The 18,911-nt window shown below is 39.5% G+C and overlaps 2 protein-coding genes across 3 annotated transcripts in view; one reads left to right on the top strand and one right to left on the bottom strand.

Moving 5' to 3' along the window:
* The window catches only part of ddah1 (dimethylarginine dimethylaminohydrolase 1), an 80,764-nt gene extending 66,384 nt beyond the window's left edge, over positions 1–14,380 (bottom strand). The window contains exon 1 of one of the 2 annotated variants that reach the window (XM_066692642.1): positions 13,523–14,380. In XM_066692642.1, coding sequence (XP_066548739.1) covers positions 13,523–13,663 — 141 coding nt within the window. In that variant the 5' untranslated portion in view covers positions 13,664–14,380. Of the gene's footprint in view, positions 1–3,789; positions 4,288–13,522 lie in introns of those variants that run through there. The other variant, XM_066692641.1, reaches the window with a different exon arrangement.
* Positions 14,381–15,314: 934 nt separating this feature from the next.
* ccn1 (cellular communication network factor 1) lies at positions 15,315–18,238 on the top strand. Its single transcript, XM_066692640.1, has 5 exons — positions 15,315–15,517; positions 15,849–16,062; positions 16,469–16,804; positions 16,918–17,120; positions 17,238–18,238. The coding sequence occupies exons 1-5, from the start codon at positions 15,473–15,475 to the stop codon at positions 17,538–17,540; spliced, it is 1,101 nt and encodes a 366-aa protein (XP_066548737.1). The 5' UTR covers positions 15,315–15,472; the 3' UTR covers positions 17,541–18,238.
* The last annotated feature ends 673 nt before the right edge of the window (positions 18,239–18,911 follow it).

Consider the following 18,911-nt stretch of genomic DNA (forward strand, 5'->3'; position numbering starts at 1 on the left):
CCAAACTGATAATTATTTTCAACAATTAAACTATTTTCCCCCAACACTGTGCAAAAAAAGCACCATTTGTGAATTATGTCAATTAAACAAAAACTTGAGCACACTGGAACACTAGGATCTATTACTCATTCATCAGAAGTTATATATAAATAATAAAATCTCAAACACTAAAATAAATACACACTAAATAAAAACATCACTATTAACCCAGAGCCCACAGATAATCTAAGGTTTTTGAGCAATTGAACAACAATATTTTTTGTAACCTCATTATCCCAAATGTGCAAAGCAAGGATTTTTACTGAATCTTGAAGCATGCATGTTGTCTTTATCTGTATTATACTAGTATGAGGGGTAAACCATGTGCTAAAAAATTGCAAATAGGCAGTTCCCAAGTAGGTGGTATATGGAGAATAAATAGCTGGCAATTAAACATATAAAATCAAATAAAAGCTTTGAGAGGAGAATATTTGTTAGGGAATCAGTTAAGAGAATCCCTTGGGTGGGCTCTGCCAATTTCTGCACACTGAGCCCTTGTAGCTAGAGCATTTATGCTTTCTAATTAAGATTTCAAGCATTCAAAGCATGCACTTTTTATGCAATCAATATGTGCTTGTAAAATCTCCAAAACCATGTTTCTCATGGCTGTTATTCAGTTTCAAAACTCACTTAGCAGAATCACTAAAATGTTCTTAATGAAATAAACTTCCTTAATTTGACATTTGTAATCTGAAACTAAAGGATAAGACCTACAGATCAGAATGAACACAAATCACATCTCTGCTATATTGCCACTCAATTCAAATGGATACATAAGCACACAGTACACATTGAGATGAATGTCACTAGTGTCACATACTGATAACTATTTCCAGATAGAATAAATATGTACACCTGTTACTGTGTGTGTGTGTATGCATATATATAATATATATATTAGGCTATTAATCATATGTGTTTACAGTACAAATAGTTTCACATTTCATTTGGTTCACAACAAAACCATGGTTCCTACGGTTTCAAGAAGCTTTTTATTTTTGAATTGCAGACTATAATCGAGAGTCTGCATATATGTAAAATGACTGAAATGCCTAATCATATTGAAAATTTTGATGTAGCACCCATCATTTGGGCTTAAAAAGATAAACTTCTCAGGTACTACTGAATATAGCTGTACACAGTATTCATGAAAACATTTCAGACTTTTACTTTTTACATTTTTGTACAGTTTTTGAAAAAGCTCTTGTGCATATATATATATATACACAATGGTAAAGAAATCAAATAAAGCTTCAATCTTAACTGGAAAACCAAATGCACTCAGGCAAGAAAATGAGCCTGCAAGCTTTCCCATGATTTGTATCCTTAATTTAGCTGTTGGTTTACTGCTTTTTTAAATTGTATTCCTCAAGCCCAAATGCAACAGACTGGAAATTACTACTGAAGAATTTTATTTTCACCTACCAATGTTGATGTCTTAACTAAATAGGTTTTGTAGGATTTAAATCATGAGATGAGTCAAAATGTACTAAATCAGATTTATAGCCCATTAATGAATACTTGATGGGATCAATGTATGTTCCCCCAAATGTATTCCAAATGAGCTCCAAAGGAAACAAAATATCCAAAATCAAAGATCTCCTTAATGACTCTAAATTCTTTATGGATGATTTCACATATTTAAAGACAAACAAACAAGGGAAATGGATTTATTGTTATTGTGATATTTGTTCTTGTGAGAGAGGAAGAATTGAGAACACACCAGATCATGACATTAAGTAAGTGTGCACACCAGATTTCGTAAGCTTGCTTTCTTGTGACTAAGATTGAAAGGCACTGGGTACTAATGGACATCTTTAATACAAAATAAACAGCTGTGGAGATACAAGCTCCTACAAAGAGTTACCACTTTTTTAAAATTAAGAATTCACTGGTTTATCACATTGATGGATCTTTGTGGCCTCTTACAGAAACTCAGTGTACACAGTAAAGAAAGAAAGAAAAAAAAAACTAGACAACTTTAACCTTTAAAATTTTTAAAGTCCATTTGCCGCTTTGTCATGAGCAGATGGTGCAGCGTATGTTGCAGAAGGATGGAGCTGCCTTGAGGGAAACAAAACTGCTCCGGACCCGCCTGCATTACCCAATAGAAGTATTTTTAGTTTGAGGCAGCCATACCTGATTACAGTGATCTGAGAAACTGTGGGGTTCTGCTCTGGAAAGGTCACCCATGGCAGCACGGATAATTAGAGAAAGATGCTGTTTTTCTATTGAGTAAAAGCTGGCAGTTTTAAAAAGCAGGTTGTTGATTAAAGACCACCTGCGCCATCTCTTGCATTGGCCTGATTAGGTCTAAATATGTAAATATTGCCTTTGTTTGATCTTTAGTGTTGATTTGTGGATGACTCCTCCTGATAGAATAGAAAACTGGTTTAATGAATAAACAGACTGAGGTACCACTAGCTTTTTAAATTGGTGACACTCACAGCCCTGTATGTGCAGCTAAATGGCAAGCTAGCAAACAACCCAAGTCTGATTCATTCATATTATAAATCATGACCTAATAAATAGACATTAAAAAAAAAGTCTCCCAGGTTTATCATGCAATCATGTCATTTTCCATCGATTTGCCAATGTCTGCTGCAGTTTTATCAGCAGACTTAAGCTCAGCAATAATGTCCCTAATAATATTTGACAAGCCTGTGTATGAGCCACACCTCCCCAAATGTTCAGTGACAAGAAAAAAACATCTATTCATAGCTGCATCCTCTGTCAGGACTCAAGATAAAACGAGCAAGCTCAACTTACTTTGTATTTTGTATTGAATAATAACATTGGAAACATGCATTACACTGGAAGTGCCTATATAGCTCGTTCATAAAACATCAATGTAAGCAGTAAACATATTGCCAAAAGTCATATTAAAAAAAAAAGTTAAAATGTAAGTAACAGCTAATTCACTGATTGTGTAAATGCAACATTAACGTAAACATACTTCCAATGCAATCTAAAATGTAACCCCTTTGTCAGTGAAGCGAGCGGCTCAACCCGTGATGGAGACAGAAGGTGCCATAGTTTGCGATTGCTTTACAGTTCTTGATTTCAAATAACGTTTCTGTTACTTTAAACTCACACAGCTGATATGTTGCACTAAAACACGTTGCGATCTGATCGACCCAAATCCAGCAGCAGGCAGCACAGGAAAATGAAACAAACTGGCCCTGCAAAGTGTTAAAAAAAAAAAAGAAAAGAAAAAAAAGAAAAAGCGTACATGCATTTCTAAAAGTTTGAATAAAATCGCATTTTGCAACATTGTAATCAAGTGCAAGCACTCACTCAACCCCTGCATGCAAACTGACACATGCATCTTGCGTCTCTAGACACAAAGTGATTCAGCTGGCCAGTGATTACATTTGGACATATGTTTACGTAATGTCATATATTTTGTGTAATTATGAATGAGCATGAGTGACCTCCGCCAGTTCCCGGTGCAGATATAAACTTGGGTCACTGGTCTAGCGACTTAACCCCTAGATGACCAGGACTCGGTATCTTTCCAAGGGCGTTGCCTGTCACACACATTCATACAGAATACAAATACTGTCACCGGGGTATGTTTAGCGTGAAGTTGTTTGCAGGGCTGGATGGACAACAGACACCTCTTACTGTCCGGCAACCACAGCACTGATTATAGACTCCAGCGGCTATGTTTCCACCCTCAACCCATCACGCAACGTCGCCTATTTATACCCCCACCGCGTTTCCGCGCCGGCAATAACCCCGCATTACCTCCTTCCTCCTGCTCGCCGCCCCGGGTCTGGTGACCAGCGCGGTGTCCCCGCACACCACGGCCACGTCCTCCACGAACACGCAGTCCGGGACACTTTCGTCGGCGGGCAGCTCCAGCACCTGCAGCCCCAGCTTGTGCCTCAGCACCCCGACGTAGAGCTCCTGCTCCCGCTGCGCCGCGGCCAGGTCCACCTCGTAGCCGTGCGTCCGCAGGGCTTGCTTGGCGAAAGATGCGGGGATAGCGCGCACAATTGCATGGGTGAAGTTGCCAAAGCCGCCCATCAATCCAGCCATATTACACTCCGGTTTAACTTTTTGTGTATTCTTTTGTATTCCCTACTACTACCGAAAGCAGGGCACTCTTGTGGTCTTGTTGTTGTTGTTGTTGTTGTTCCCACGCGTGTCGAGTGCGCTGTGGTTTGCGGTTAAACGCGCAAAGTGTTGCGGGGCAGCGCGCGTGCAGCCGGCGCGAGCTGGAGCCCAGTGACGCGCGCGCCAATTAACCGTCACGTGCGCGGTCTGTCAAGCCCCGGTCCGCGCGCCTGCACGCTTCTGCAACTTGGGACGGTTTTATTTGTCCTGCTGGGTAGAAAATACTGTGTTTGTACTGATATTCTACTGAATGCATGGTCGAGCATGGGCACTGTCGTCACCACAGGCTGATAGTCCATTGTGGGTCATGACAGCAAGGCTTCTCTCTCCACTTACAAACATCGGCGTGAGCGGAATTTGGATCAATGCATACATCACCTGAGAATATGAATATTGCAGGCACAGGCGAAAATACTCTGTGATTTAGTTTAAACAATGCAATGTAAATAAAAGACACAGTTTTGAACCATGCCACACTTGCACGCTTTTAGGCACACAGAATACATTTAAAATGCTAATCCACAACGTTTAGTCAAAGTGGTGAAGCTGAATCTACTATAAGATTTATGAAATGCAAGGCTGAGGACTTGCATAGCAATTCAGCAGCAACATTCTAGTGTCTCCTTACAATCCTTCAGCAAACGACCTACTGTATAGTTTACCCATATGCTATATGGCCTCCTCTGCTTTGCTATCACTATTATCTTCTTCAAAAGAGAAAATAAACAATACAAACTTGTTCAGCCCAGTGATTACAATGTTACGTTTGTTTTGTTGCGCTGGCTGTAATGTAGAATACATGAAATGGATATAATGGGGATCCTAGCTGGAGAAGATTTTTGCAAGACTTTTCAAAGTGGCTCAGAATTCAACAAATCCCACATGAACAAAACTGTCTCTCCCCTTCGGAAATACTATGTATTTCCAAAGATATTAACGCATTGCCTTCAAGACACCCTGGGCTTCACGCAACCAAGAAAACAAGCAGGATTCAGAAGGGGATATAACGTGATGGATCATATACAAGTGTTATGAGAAGTGTTGGAAAGATGCAGAGAATATGAGCTTCCTCTGTCCCTGGACTTTGTTGAATAAGAGAAAACCGTGATATATTTGATAGAATATTTACAAACTGGGTCCATCAGGGCTGTAAGAAAGCAAAACATTGAGGAAACATATTCTCTTATATTATTAAATCTACAACAATGCCACATCAACAATCTGACTCCACTAAGACACTGACAAGATTAAAATGTGTACAGAAGTATGTCAAGGAGATACAAAATCTTGACAGCAACTCTTCAAGAACTGTTCAAGACTTTGGACTGGGAAGAAAAGGGAATCAAGTTAAAAGGAGTTTATTTTAATTAATAAATGTTATAAATTACCATCGTCAACTCACTGGCTCCCTAGCTGCAGCCAGTTATGGCATCTGAGTTACAGCACCCTGCTCTCTAATACTACTAATGCAGGATTACTAAACATACTAAAGATTTAATCCAATCAGTCAGATATCTCACACTGCTCTCCTAAATAGAATTCGCTCCCAAGGCGCATTTGTGATTCAGCCAATAAATCTATAGAATTGCAATAGGGGTGTAATATACAGTTTTTCTATTATGAGTGTCCTTGGAAATTGCTTTTTTTTTTTCTTGCTGTAATTTGTTTTTTTAAATTGCACTCATTTAGTAAATGCTTTAAGGTATTTAAGAGAATTGTTTAATAATGTGGCAGCTGAGCTCTATTAAATACAAGTTGTATCTCTTGTAGAATGAGAGAATCCTTGGTCTTTAATAAGCTGACAAAGTAATGAAATTGGAAAAAAAAAAATCGGTGCTGATTCAATGTCCAGACCTTTTCTTCAAAACAAAGCTAAAACAGTAATGCAGATGCACTTCAGCACCACAGGTAAAACTGTTCGTATAGTACTTTTCTGACACAATTACACACAATCTACAACTTTTCCTCACTAAATGTGAAAAGACTAAATTATCACACACCCACAGGCAAAATACAAAATGTACTTTGAGCTTTCTTCATAGCGACTATTTCTAACAAATAACCTTTAATGAGTAACTTGCAGCACCTGAAGTGATCTTGTTGGAGGCTGAAATAATTCATTAGTATTTCTACACCATTTGAAAAGGTGCCAAGATTTATAAGTGAAAAAGTAGAAGGCATTACTGGCTAATGGAGAATTGAATCTGGAGAGAATATAAGGCATCGCTGAGAGAATCATTCCAGTTCTTTCTACAAATGTACTATTCATACCCAATACACTAAAAAAAGCATAAAACTGAAATACTTAGCATAGCTAGCACCAACCACTCTGGAATGCAGACATCTGTGGAAACTGCACAAGCAATCAATAGTAAAGCTGCATATACAATGAATCTGCACACACATTAAATTAAATGAAATATGTTAAATTATGCATGCACAGTACACGTTTATTGAAACAGGTGTGTCATATGTAGATCCAAATTCACTTTGTGTGTGGGCAATAATCTTGTCAGAGAATTCCCCTCTAAATCTTACAAACCGTGACACTTAAATCGGGGAGATTCCCAACTCCAGACATTGAACAAATAATTATATAAAAAATAAATGAGGTCCTATACATTTTGATGTTGTTTCCAGGCTAAGAGTGTATTGTACTCCTGAAGAAGATTATGCCTGACTTCAGGTAACTCAGTAAAGGCTGTGGTTCATATGAAAATTACCCATGTGTCTCATGGACTAGTCAGATTAAGGTGGTTTCATATGCAGAACGGCAGGTAAAGGTGTAAATCACACCAAGAAATCCACTGTGTCAGGTGACACTTAGAATAAACAGTCAAAAACAAAACAAAACATATTTAGCATTAAGTCGTTGAGCTCAATTAAAGTCTGCCAAAACATTATGCTGACAACATAATTTGCATACAAACTCTGCCTTTACTCATTATCGACATAAAACATATTTAAAACATGTTTTCATGGGTACAATACACTGTTGCCATGGACACCCCAAAATAGGACCATTTTGATATGTCTTCTGCTCAATGTCTGCAGTTAAATAATAATAACAACAACATTAAAACCACATGGAAACCCCCTGCCAGTTCCAGAATTCTTATGAAACAAGTTTATGTCATGCTAATTATGGGTATTATCATCTTGTGAGAACAGGTAGATGTTGTAGTGGAAGAACTGTTTTGGGCCCAAGTGCTAAGCAATCACAGTGAATTATATCTACCTCTTGTGCTGAAAAGTACACGTTATGAAAAGTGGTTTTACATTGCTGTGCCGGTGGCATCAGTAGCAAAAGTGATGGGAACAGGAGGGCAGAGAGCTAGTCTGCCAAACAGAGAACCCCGATCTGTGATGCCAGGGCATTGCAGCTGTTACACACATTCAGACTTTGCAGGTTTTGCAGTCCATTCACAGCGGTTATTATTTGCTTAATTTACATAACTAGCTCATCTACAGAAATCAGTCCTGATTCTAAGAAGGTCTGTACAACATTCCTACACAAATACCCTTTCCAAGTATACCAAACACAGAGCCCTGAATTACTTCAAACCTCTATCCTCGGAAATCATAGCGCAACATAATTCTCCCTTGTCCCTTCTATATTAAAATCAGTAAAAAGATCAATATATTTCTGTTGGTTCATTCAGAGTTAAATGGTTGTTTTATAACCTTCATGCACAAACTACTTCATCCATGTAGCAGTCTTGTTTTATAAGTGAAAATATGTTGCGTTTAGCCATTTCAACAAATCCCAAAGCAGACGTTTCCAGCTCTTCACATATTTGGCTTTACATCAAGCCAGCACATAAACAAATAACGAACTGGTAGGAAACTATTTTTAATAATAATTCATGCTGCTCTCTGTGTATCCAGTGGAGGTATTTTCCGTGGTGCCATCTAAGGAAGATGTTCAGTCAATCCTGAAAGGAATGTTCCTCCAGGCATCCACAGGCACATTTTTCCACACCCCAGGACTGACGTTCGTCTTTTCTTGTTCCAATTCCACTCAATTATAGCGAACAGTCTGCACATTCCAGGAGGCTCACATTCCGGCATTTGAATTTCCCCCGCTGTAAAACATTTGTATGTATGTATATGCTTTTGCACGCTGTGGATGCCTGCTCCTAATCTGCAGCTTTGTAGACAGAAATGTGGGTTAAACAGTGAAACGCCAGCGTGGCCCCTTGTGAACCCTGTTCTACTTTAAACCTAAATATATCTTTAAAACTCATCCATTTGCTACAAAGCACATTCATGCGTTCTCCCAGTGGACAAACACATGCTTCCAAGATCCCCTTGCAACATCATCAAATGTCCATATTTTTATTTTGTTGTTATTCATTCATTCAATTCAATGGTGCATTATCTGTGCCATGAAAAATCACACAGATGATGTCTTTAATAATTTCTTTCTTCTCCAGATTGTCACATACATCGATTTCCACTGCGGCACAAACACTAATCGCACATGCTTTCTGCATCCTGTACGCTTCTATTTCAGCCGTCCGTTGTGTGGGTGTATGTGTGAGTCTGAGGGTTTAAAATATTCATTGGTTCTCCATCCAGGTCAGGAGGCCACCTCCCTACAGTTGAGGTGTACATTTTATTCCCAATAACTGTTTGCACACCTCTGTTACCCTGTACTGGAGGAAGCGGTGATTGAATGTTTGGATGGATGTTTGTAAGCCCTGTGTAAAAACACATATTGGAGCCACTGTGGACAAAGTGGAAAGGAAATTACGCACAAGAAATGTAAGGCAATCTCACAGCCGCAGACAGCCCAGTGGCCCCACATGAAACCAAAAGAACACATCTGGTCCTTTGCTGGCATAGAGGACAGAGAAGGACCTCCCAGTGCTGAGCGCCACACTGCCAACAAATACCGCTTCTTCCCTCGGGAAAGAGCGCATCACAGATAAATAACTGCATGGCACACCAACTGAACGGTTAACACTATACCGGTTGCAGAAGGCTGGGATACCGCAGTAAAAGCTTTAAATCAAACCTTTCCACATGAACTACTGTGTTGGTGTTTAATTATATGAATAGAGACTAGATTACATATTTGTTTCTCAGATCAAAAGCAATCCTACTCGTTTGAAGTTAACAATTGCTTTCACTTAAACTGTTTCGGCACTCCCCAGATTATTAGTGTTGACAGGAATTGTGTATATGCAGCAAAACTGAATACTAATGATGCTGAATTGTGATTCTGAAATATCAGCTGAGAGAGGATAACTGTGCTAGCAAAAATGAAGATGTTATAAAACATGGGTTAATTAAATAAGGGACAATGATTTGTTCTCAGTCTTACTGTTTTTATCACGATGCAGTTCAAACCGGTGCATGTCCAGAGCACATTCTTCAGCATCGTGCGGGATTAAGTTCCAACAGCTGAAAGAAAAGCAAAGGGGCCAAACTGACATGAACTTCAGATATGCCTGACTGCACGATGGTGCCCAAGGCTATGGTGGGGACTGCTGTAATAGCACAGGGGCTGCTCCTTCAAACACAAACCAGCAAAACAAACATTGCTGCATGCCAATACTTCATGCTTTTCTCTAGCAGGGAAAGCCCCCCCCCCCCCCCCCCCCGACTGTCCGCCTAAAAACATCTGCCAGGACCACTCTTTTTTTTGTTTTTTCTTGATTGTCTTTAGTTTTTCAGTGACAATAGTAATGCAAACATTGACAAAATATGAATTGGAGACTTTTGTGTACTTTCTGAGGAAGGAAATGTGTAGTACAACGCGAGATATGTTGATTAAATAAAGTCTTGGCACTCTCAAAGTGTGCCTAACCATATCAATAACAGAAGGTATGAAATATAGGCAATGGCAGTACAGTTTAAAGTCGCATTCAGCCCTGTGCTTCATCTACCACATCTACACACTGCAGTTTGTATAAAGGAAACTATAACTAATTAAAAATGCTTCATTAACTTATTGCACTAGTCATGCTTGGTATTACAGACTTCATTCTTCACACAATTTTCATTGGAAGCTTAGACGCGTCTTTCCGCAATAAGTATAGTGGGGGGCTTCTGAATTCCTGGAAGTCTTTACTCTTGTCATATTGTGGTCTGAGCAGCTTACAGTCTTCCAGAAAGCTTCAGGCTGTGCTCATGAAAAGAATGAATAAAATATCAATTGTTGGAAGAGTTTGCTACTGCCACACAGACATCTCAGCCAATCAAAAGTGACCAGTGTTATTTTAAGAGGTTGGCTGCTAAATTATATAACAGTGACAAATGTTTTACTCTCAGTGTATTTGCCTATAGGGTCAAAATCTGTTTAGTCTATACAGCAAAACATTATTGGAGGTATCATATCTACACAATGCATGTATTATTGTCCATGAATCATTAATGCTTGTGAATGCTTAAAGTCAATTGAAGTACAAGATTTAAGAATGCTTTAAGAAAGACCCTTTGAATTCATACAGGGGTACAAGGGTTTGGGAGAACCAAATGCTTACAGATAAAATTGCAATAGGTGCCCACAATTCCAGTATAAATGGGCATAAAGTCCATAACAAATGCATCTCAAGCAATCATGGAATATTTTCAATCTATTCAGGCTTATCCACACAATATACCATGATTACATTGTTATTATTACAGCATTACATCATCCTTAATTGCCTTTATTTTTAAACCAATACTGATTTCTAGGAGAATTCTGTAGCCACCTTTTCTTATTGAGAGTACCTGTATTTATGGTAATAATGCTCCTATGGGGCTTCGCATTTAATTTCAAATAACAGCTGATTTATCCACCTGTGACAATAATTTTATGGTCTCCTGCTGGCTTATGAGGAAGCCTTCAAACGTGTAACAGTTATTAGCAATCCAAGTGCAAATAATTTGATGAACCCTTCTCTCGTTATAAACTAATACACAGTTAACCTTAGCAGCTGGTGAATTCACAGGAACACCGCAATCTCTCTAACTGGATGTGGGCCAATTCATTTCTAAAGATTACTTTGCTTGTTCGTTTAGAAAGATGCATGCTGACGAGACTCCTGGCCCCAAATGTCATTTTCAACCTTCTCTTCCATTGGGTTGTAACCTATTAATCTCAGCTACACAGACATGTCTGTAGATTATTCAGACCTGAAGAATATAAAATGAATTCCAAGTTTATAATATTAGGAATGTTTGCACTTTGCACAAGTTAGGAACCACTTTCCTGGAACAAAATAATTTGTAGTTCTGCACTGGGAATTCACCACCTACTAGTTTTTCAGCTAAAGGAAATAAAGGGTCTACTTAAAACAAACAAATATGTAAATATCCCTTAATTCAGGAATATAGTCCCATAAGATTATGCCTCTCAATATCAGGGGTCCATGGAGACAGCAGGCAACCCAATCAGAACATTTTTTTTTTTTTTTTTTTTTTTTACTATACTCTAATACAAGAAAGATATTTGTATTTATGACCAAAGCAAAACTTGACAAGTGTACCCAATCCCAATTGTGTGGGGTCCAGTTTATATTTATAAAATCTATCAATTATGGTACAAGTTGGGCAGAGCTTTAAATTGGTCTATGCCTGTGTTGTGCATAGGGGTAGGGTACAAAGTACAGAGTGTATGAAGGCTCCTATTGCAATATATTTTCAAATACAATGTGACTTTTAAATGGCAACAATCCTACAAACTTCCGTATTCCACTTCTACTTCATCAGCTACATTTCATAGAGGGCTAATGATTCTCTGGCAGACATTTTTTATTATATTTTTTAGCTGCCAAAGACAATGTGCCATGTGTCCCTATGCATTGAAAACTTATTATATGGGGAAACTATGTTTGGTACATACAAACATGATGTAAGAAGGCTATAAACGAGCAGGGGATATGTACCCCTCTGTCTAACAAGTAATAGTGCTCCTACTGGGATTGTGGTGGAATGTGCCAGGAAAATATTATTCTTACCATTACAGCATGGAGAACTCAGTCCAGAGCTTGTAATGCTTCCTGAATATGCAATGCCTTTTGATGGTGGAACAATAATGGAGTTTATTCCATCTATCCTGCCTTGATTACAATGACAGCACTGTTTCTTAAAAGTAGCATTCATCTGGAAAATAAGGAATCTGAACAGCATGCTTATAGAGACGTCACAGACGTCAAATGGTCAGCATAACAGAGAACGTCTCGTAGAGTAATTAAAATACAGTTTACAAACTAGAGAATATACTGGAAATAACTTATAATCGTCTTTCCTATGCCTTTATCCATCCATTCATTCCTTACATACATATACACTGTATATAAAAATATATGTATAATCCCCTGCTGGATGAAGGCCTCCCCAAGATGTTTCCACTTGCTTCCATCTACAGCTTTCCTTTTCCATGTCACGCCTGCAAAGTTTATTATTTAATTTTCCAATCTTTTATGTGGTCGTCTCCTAGATCTTTTTCCATCTCTTGGGATCCATTAAATACATCACCATTACCAAATACCTCAAGATATTTGATTCCAATGTGTAATAGGCACCATTATTCCAATTTTGAAGGTGTATTCAGGCTGATATAAACAAGTATGCTGTTATGCTTCAACATTTTTGAACCTGTCAGACATCTGCTTATGTGAAACTTAATTTAAGCCGCCTTACATAAACTTGGGAAGCTACAATAAGCACCCAATGCTCTGGCAACTGCCTGCACTTCATTTAAAATAAAGCAGAATACATCCTGACAGATCATTTCCTATAATGCGTTTTGCACTTGGCGAAACATAAAGGAAGAAATGACTTAATTAAAGTTTAAATGTGATCGATTCACAACACCGTTAAATTGGATGCCAGCAACGCAGCATTATACCGGCATGCCTACGACACTTCATTCAAATCTCATCAACCAGAACCATCCATTCTCACCATCTCTTTAACAGCTCTGTCGCTTGAACTGTATTAAATATATAGATATTCAGAAAAGGGTTATTGTTTACTCTCATCCGGGACTAGCATGCAGAATAAAGTCAATACTAAAGTTTATTACATAATGTTAACAAACGATATTCATTGCACATCACCATCTAGTGTCTTGATTTGGAAGTATAAAAGAACCAGCAACATTCCTTTAAACTGAAGTGCGCACTTCCAAACTACTGCTTTTTCATAATAACTACTTGACAAAAGAACTATCATAGATAAAATGCGTTTTTTCACAGAATTTATCACATTTCTAGAATAATGAGAGGCGATTACACATTTTTACACCGTGCTACTCCATAACACTGAACAATTACCAGACAGAAACAACAACTAATACAATATGAATACTTTAAAGGACATGGAAAACAAACAAACAAACTAAAAAAAAAAAACACCCACTCACCTTGAATATTGAATATGACCTCCTGGTGTTTGTTCTTTCATGTATGGTTGATCTGCAGACTTTCTGATCCCAGGATATAAACTTTTCTATAATCACTTCTGGTTGCTGTGCTGATTCTCTACACAAAACCAAATTTTTCATCTCATTGCACAGCTGGTGTTTCTAGTCTTAGTTTTAAAGATGCGTTTATGGGTTTTTTTGCGCATCTTATTCCTTCAAGTCTTGGTGTTTTGGAGGCAGGACTTCTTGCTAATCCTTAAAAGTTTGCCTTCTTGTTCAAATCCTGCTGGAAACTACTTTTAATCTTATCACAATTTCTCAAGAATGTCACTTATTTGAACCCCGTGGAAAACTAGACTAAACTACTTGGCTATTTTTCTCCCCAAACCCAACATCTTATATGGAAAATTGGATCACTGCAGTATTTCTTTTTTTTTTCTCTTGTATTTAAAGCGTGATGGACAGATTGCGTGAAAACTAAATGAACCCAAGGAAGGCTAAGGAATTTCCTGTATGAAGGACATATTTCACAAGCCTTGAAGCTGTCAGGAATGCTTTGTGGTCGGCCAACTGAAGTAGAAACATGTTAATAATGCCGGCTACTGCCATACCAAATATGGCAATATTGTTACGTCTGGAGCCGGCCTCTGCATCTGGGACTGCTTAGCAAAAAGGAATAAAGAGGAGCAGGAGCCAAAAATAGAAGTTGTAAACTTGACTTGATTTCCAAAGTCTCGGCTGGAATGCATTTAAAAAAAAAGTTTGAAGAGATTCATTAAGGGTGAAGACGTCTTCCTCCCTCAACTTTAATGGTTAGCACCCCCAGGAATAGACACAAACCTGTGCATAGGCATAGGTGGACTATGGTGTTGCATATATCAGTGATGGAGGGAGTTATCGCACTTGTATTGATGAAGAATTGCAGGTATTGCCAAACAGAACCGTCCGAGCCTGCGGTGTTCCATGGAAGCCGCGTCATAAAGCAATTAAAGCACTCCCAAACATTCTGTCAAATTGGCTAATTGACAACACGTCACGTGATCGCAGCCGTCCCCCCTCATCTATTAACTCATTCTGGTAGGAATGCGGAGGGAGGGTTGGGGGGGTTTCTCTGGGAATATAAAAGACGGAAGGCGTGCTGACGACATGTGCAAATAAAGCAGACATGGTTTCTCGGTTACGTGGGGAGAAAGAATGCCAATCTGGAGTTAAAATGACCCGGAAGCTCACCAGGGTAAAAATAGCATCATGCTTTTGGTTTCAAGTCCATGACTGTTTTATCTCCCCCCCTATAAGAAGAGAGGTAGAGAGTGAATAAAAAGATAAGCATGCTGAAGACAACGGTAATAATAATAATAATAATAATAATAATAATAATACTAACCTAGTCTCTGTGGGGTTGTGGATGGTCCCTATCTAGTTGTGTTGGTGTTGATTTCGCTCCTTACAATGTATCCTTTAGTGCCATTGTCATTATGTCACACAATTAGATTCCCATTGTGCTGCTTACACAGTTGATCAGCAACCAAAGCAAAACAATCACGACTCCCTTAAGTTTCCACCTAGTTAAGAAAGGCAGTTAGAAAGACGAGAAAAGGACAAAAAGTGAAAAGAAAAGAAAGAAAAAAAAGCATCCAGTGTAGGGGGGAAATGCATTAAGGCGGGAGGGGGTTAGACAGGGTGGTGCTTAGCTTGGATGGAAGAAACATTCCTCGCATAGTTTCTGAACAGTTCAACATCCAGCCAGCAGCGACGTCACCGCCCGCACACTATATAAGGCCAGGGGAGCCGACTTTCCCCAGACTGCAACTGCAACCAGAGCCGGAGTCTGGAAATGAGCATTACTGCTGCTGGGAAACTAACCAGACCACATCTGTCTAGCGCCTGAAAGACTTTATTCTCTCTAGAAAGGATAGCTAAAGCTCCGCTGGGTTTTGTGAAAACGCCAAGATGCTGCTGATCTCCATTGCCCTTCTCTTTGCGAGCTCCAGCGCGGTAAGTTAGAGAATAAAGCTGCTGGATTATGTTTAAGTTGTCTGTATGTGAACTAGCTATATAGCTACATCTGTATGTGTGTAGTTTACTTCACTCTAGTTACAGTAGATGAGAAATAGTAATGCAAGCATCTTTTAACAGTTTTCAAAGGACTTTTTCATTGAATAAGTCTTATACTGCACTGAACACTTTCAAACTTTTTTTCTTCTCTCCAGTAAAAGGATTTTGAGGGATAGCTACTGTTAATAAATAAAGCTCTGTACTTAGTACGTTTTTTTGTTTGGTTTGTTTTACTTAGTTTTTTTTTTTTTTATTCTCGTTGGATCCACAGGTCTTTGCATCCTGTCCCTCACAATGCATATGTCCTGCAGAGGTCCCCAAATGCGCCCCGGGAGTCAGCCTGGTTCTTGATGGCTGTGGGTGCTGTAGGGTCTGTGCCAGGCAACTCAATGAAGACTGCACCAAGACCGAACCCTGCGACCATACCAAAGGACTGGAATGCAACTTCGGGGCTATCTTCGGCGCACCGAGAGGCATATGCCGAGGTATGATGAGATTTCAAGCTTACTAAATGGGGGAAGGGGGGCGTTTGGTGGAGAGTATCAGTGTAGCCCACAAGTCCCCTAATCTTTAGACCATGTATGGTTACGCTTTGTTGTTCTTCGCTTTGGCAGAAAGGCATGTGATTTCAGCAGTCTGGAATGTAATTCAGTGTCTGGACTACACTCAGGGCTCATACGTCCTGCAGAAGGAAAAGTGATTCCTAAGTAACTCATTGTTCAGCCCCCCGGTCTCCAGGGTATCTGAGGAATTTTTTACAATAAATTGTGGTTAACAGAGCAGAAGAGAGAGGGGAGGGAGGTGGGGGGTCGTGGTTCAGGCACTTTTTCAGTGTTTGCTTTCACAAGACTTGTATAATGGAATAACCCCCCCCTTTTTTTTTCCATATAGCCAAGTCTGAGGGAAGACCCTGTGAATACAACAGTAAGATTTACCAGAACGGAGAAAGTTTCCAGCCCAACTGTAAACACCAGTGCACATGCATCGATGGGGCTGTGGGCTGCATCCCGCTCTGCCCTCAAGAGCTCTCGCTGCCCAACCTGGGCTGTGCCAACCCCAGACTGGTGAAGGTGGCTGGGCAGTGCTGTGAAGAGTGGGTCTGTGATGAAGACTCGGCTAGACGACTGGACAAGATTCCTGTAGAGGTGCCAACTGATTCGGAGAATGACCTCACCAACATAAATGAGCTCATCGCCCTGGTCAAAGGAGGTCTCAAGTCTCTCCCTGGTGAGTTCACAAACTTGCATACGACTGCAACACAATGCCAACTATATTTATGCTTTTATACTTGAAAGTGACCAAATGATACTCATGCATTTTCTCCATCTTTCTCATTGCAGTTTTCAGAGTGCCACCTGAGGGTCGCATGTTTGAAAGTCAGAAGTGCATAGTCCAGACTACAGCTTGGTCCCAATGCTCCAAGACCTGTGGGACTGGCATCTCCACCAGAGTCACCAACAACAACAACGAATGCAAACTGGTGAAGGAGTCGCGCATCTGTGAGGTCCGTCCATGCAGGCCGCTGTCCTACCCCAGTTTAAAGGTATGTACAAGTCTGGCTTCTCTTCACAAGATTGTGTCCCACTTTGTACACATACAAAGCCAATCCTCCCCTCCCAGGCAATCCCCAATTAAGATTTTCCTCCTTTTTGTCTTCCAGAAGGGAAAGAAATGCAGTCGAACCAAGAAATCCAGCCAAGCGGTCCAGTTCACGTATGCCGGCTGCTCAAGCTTGAAGAAGTACCGCCCCAAGTACTGCGGCTCCTGCGTCGACGACAAGTGCTGCAGCCCCCAGCAGACCCGGACTGTCAAGGTCAAGTTCCGCTGCGAGGATGGAGAGACCTTCAGCAAAAACGTCATGATGATTCAGTCCTGCAGATGCAACTACAACTGCCCTCAGGCCAACGAAGCCTCCTATCCCTTCTACAGACTCTTCAACGACATCCACAAGTTCAGAGACTAAGTTTGGCGGGATAATTGAGAATGGGGGGTGGGGGGAGAACTAAACTAAACAGTGTCCATCAAAATTGAGGAGACTAAACAATACAAACAAAGGAAGTTGACGGTCTCCTTTCATAAATGAAATTCCCAAGGAATTATGGACTTATGAGGACTGAAATGAAGTGCACTGCATAGCTGGAGACCCTAACAGCATTTTTTTTTTGTTTTGTTTTTGTTTGTTTTGTAAAGAAACGCTTCATAATATTGGAGCAGGATTTGTAGCTTCGTTCTGGAGCAATTTGTAATTAGGGCTGTAAAGTTTGTTAATATTGACTGTATATTTTGTTTTCAAGTCTAAAGACGTGACCCAAACTGTAGAGAATTTTTATATATATAAATATACATAACTTAAATTGTTACTATTATCTGTATCCTAAGAGACGCCACGTTGTGCTTATACAAGTCCGTGGTCACATTCCTTCCTTATATGAACTCTAAGTGTTCATGTATGTGGCAGCTATGAAATGACTCTTCCATAAAAACATTGCAAGAGCAAAGCAGAGATCATTTGTTAAAGAATGAATGAATGTGTTTTCTAATTATTATTATTATTTATCAAAATGTAGCTACTTTATTTGGATATAAAATGGCATACTGGAATAAATTGTAAAAATTGATTTAATTTTATATGTTATAAATAAAATGGATTTTATTTATGAACTACATGCTTTCTTTTTCAATTGGACTTTGGTTTGGAAAAACAGTGGATGTGATTTGGGTGGGTGAAAAGGTCATTTTTGTGTACTACCGCCTTTTAGGAAAGTGTTTTTGCATCTCAGATTCTGAAAAGGGGATACCATGACAACTAATTAATCTTGTGTAATTGTCTGCTTATGTAGAATATGGTTAAATGTTCTCCTTTTCAATTACAATTCCACAGCCTCCCTGGATTTCAGTCTCCCAAAATACACTTGTTTACCCGCGGATAACTGGCAAAGACTAACCCAGATTTATGGATTTAATTGAATTTCAGTCCAGCTCATTCGCTTAACAAATAGTCTTAATACTGGCCATGTTCCTTTCAGTTAGAGAAGGCCCGATCTCATGTGAATGTATAGCTTGTCTTTAAGGGTGTTTGAACAAAAACTCTGCATCGCCAGGCCAGGCGGTTCTTATATAATGTCAAGGAGCTTCCACAAACCTTTCAGCTTCGGCGAATGGAAATTGTTCCTTGAAAAGAATGCATTTCTGGGGTCTCTAGGAGGTAGCTTGCCTTGACTAAATCAGTTGAAGCTATGGTTTCCACTAATCCTTCTAACACAGGGATTAAAATTAAACATGGCGATAACGGGGGAGGAATGCCAGGAATTTCAAGTACTTCGCCAATGGGTAC

The sequence above is a fragment of the Amia ocellicauda genome, chromosome 19 (assembly GCF_036373705.1).
Source record: "Amia ocellicauda isolate fAmiCal2 chromosome 19, fAmiCal2.hap1, whole genome shotgun sequence".
NCBI classification, from domain to species: Eukaryota; Metazoa; Chordata; class Actinopteri; order Amiiformes; family Amiidae; genus Amia; species Amia ocellicauda.

What these genes read in the sequence shown, in the direction of transcription:
- ccn1 (XM_066692640.1), top strand. Translation starts at nt 15,473, where the DNA reads ATGCTGCTGATCTCCATTGCCCTTCTCTTTGCGAGCTCCAGCGCG. An exon ending in ACCGAGAGGCATATGCCGAG is followed by an intron (nt 16,063 to 16,468) that starts GTATGATGAGAT and finishes TTTTCCATATAG; the next exon opens with CCAAGTCTGAGGGAAGACCC. An exon ending in AGGTCTCAAGTCTCTCCCTG is followed by an intron (nt 16,805 to 16,917) that starts GTGAGTTCACAA and finishes TTCTCATTGCAG; the next exon opens with TTTTCAGAGTGCCACCTGAG.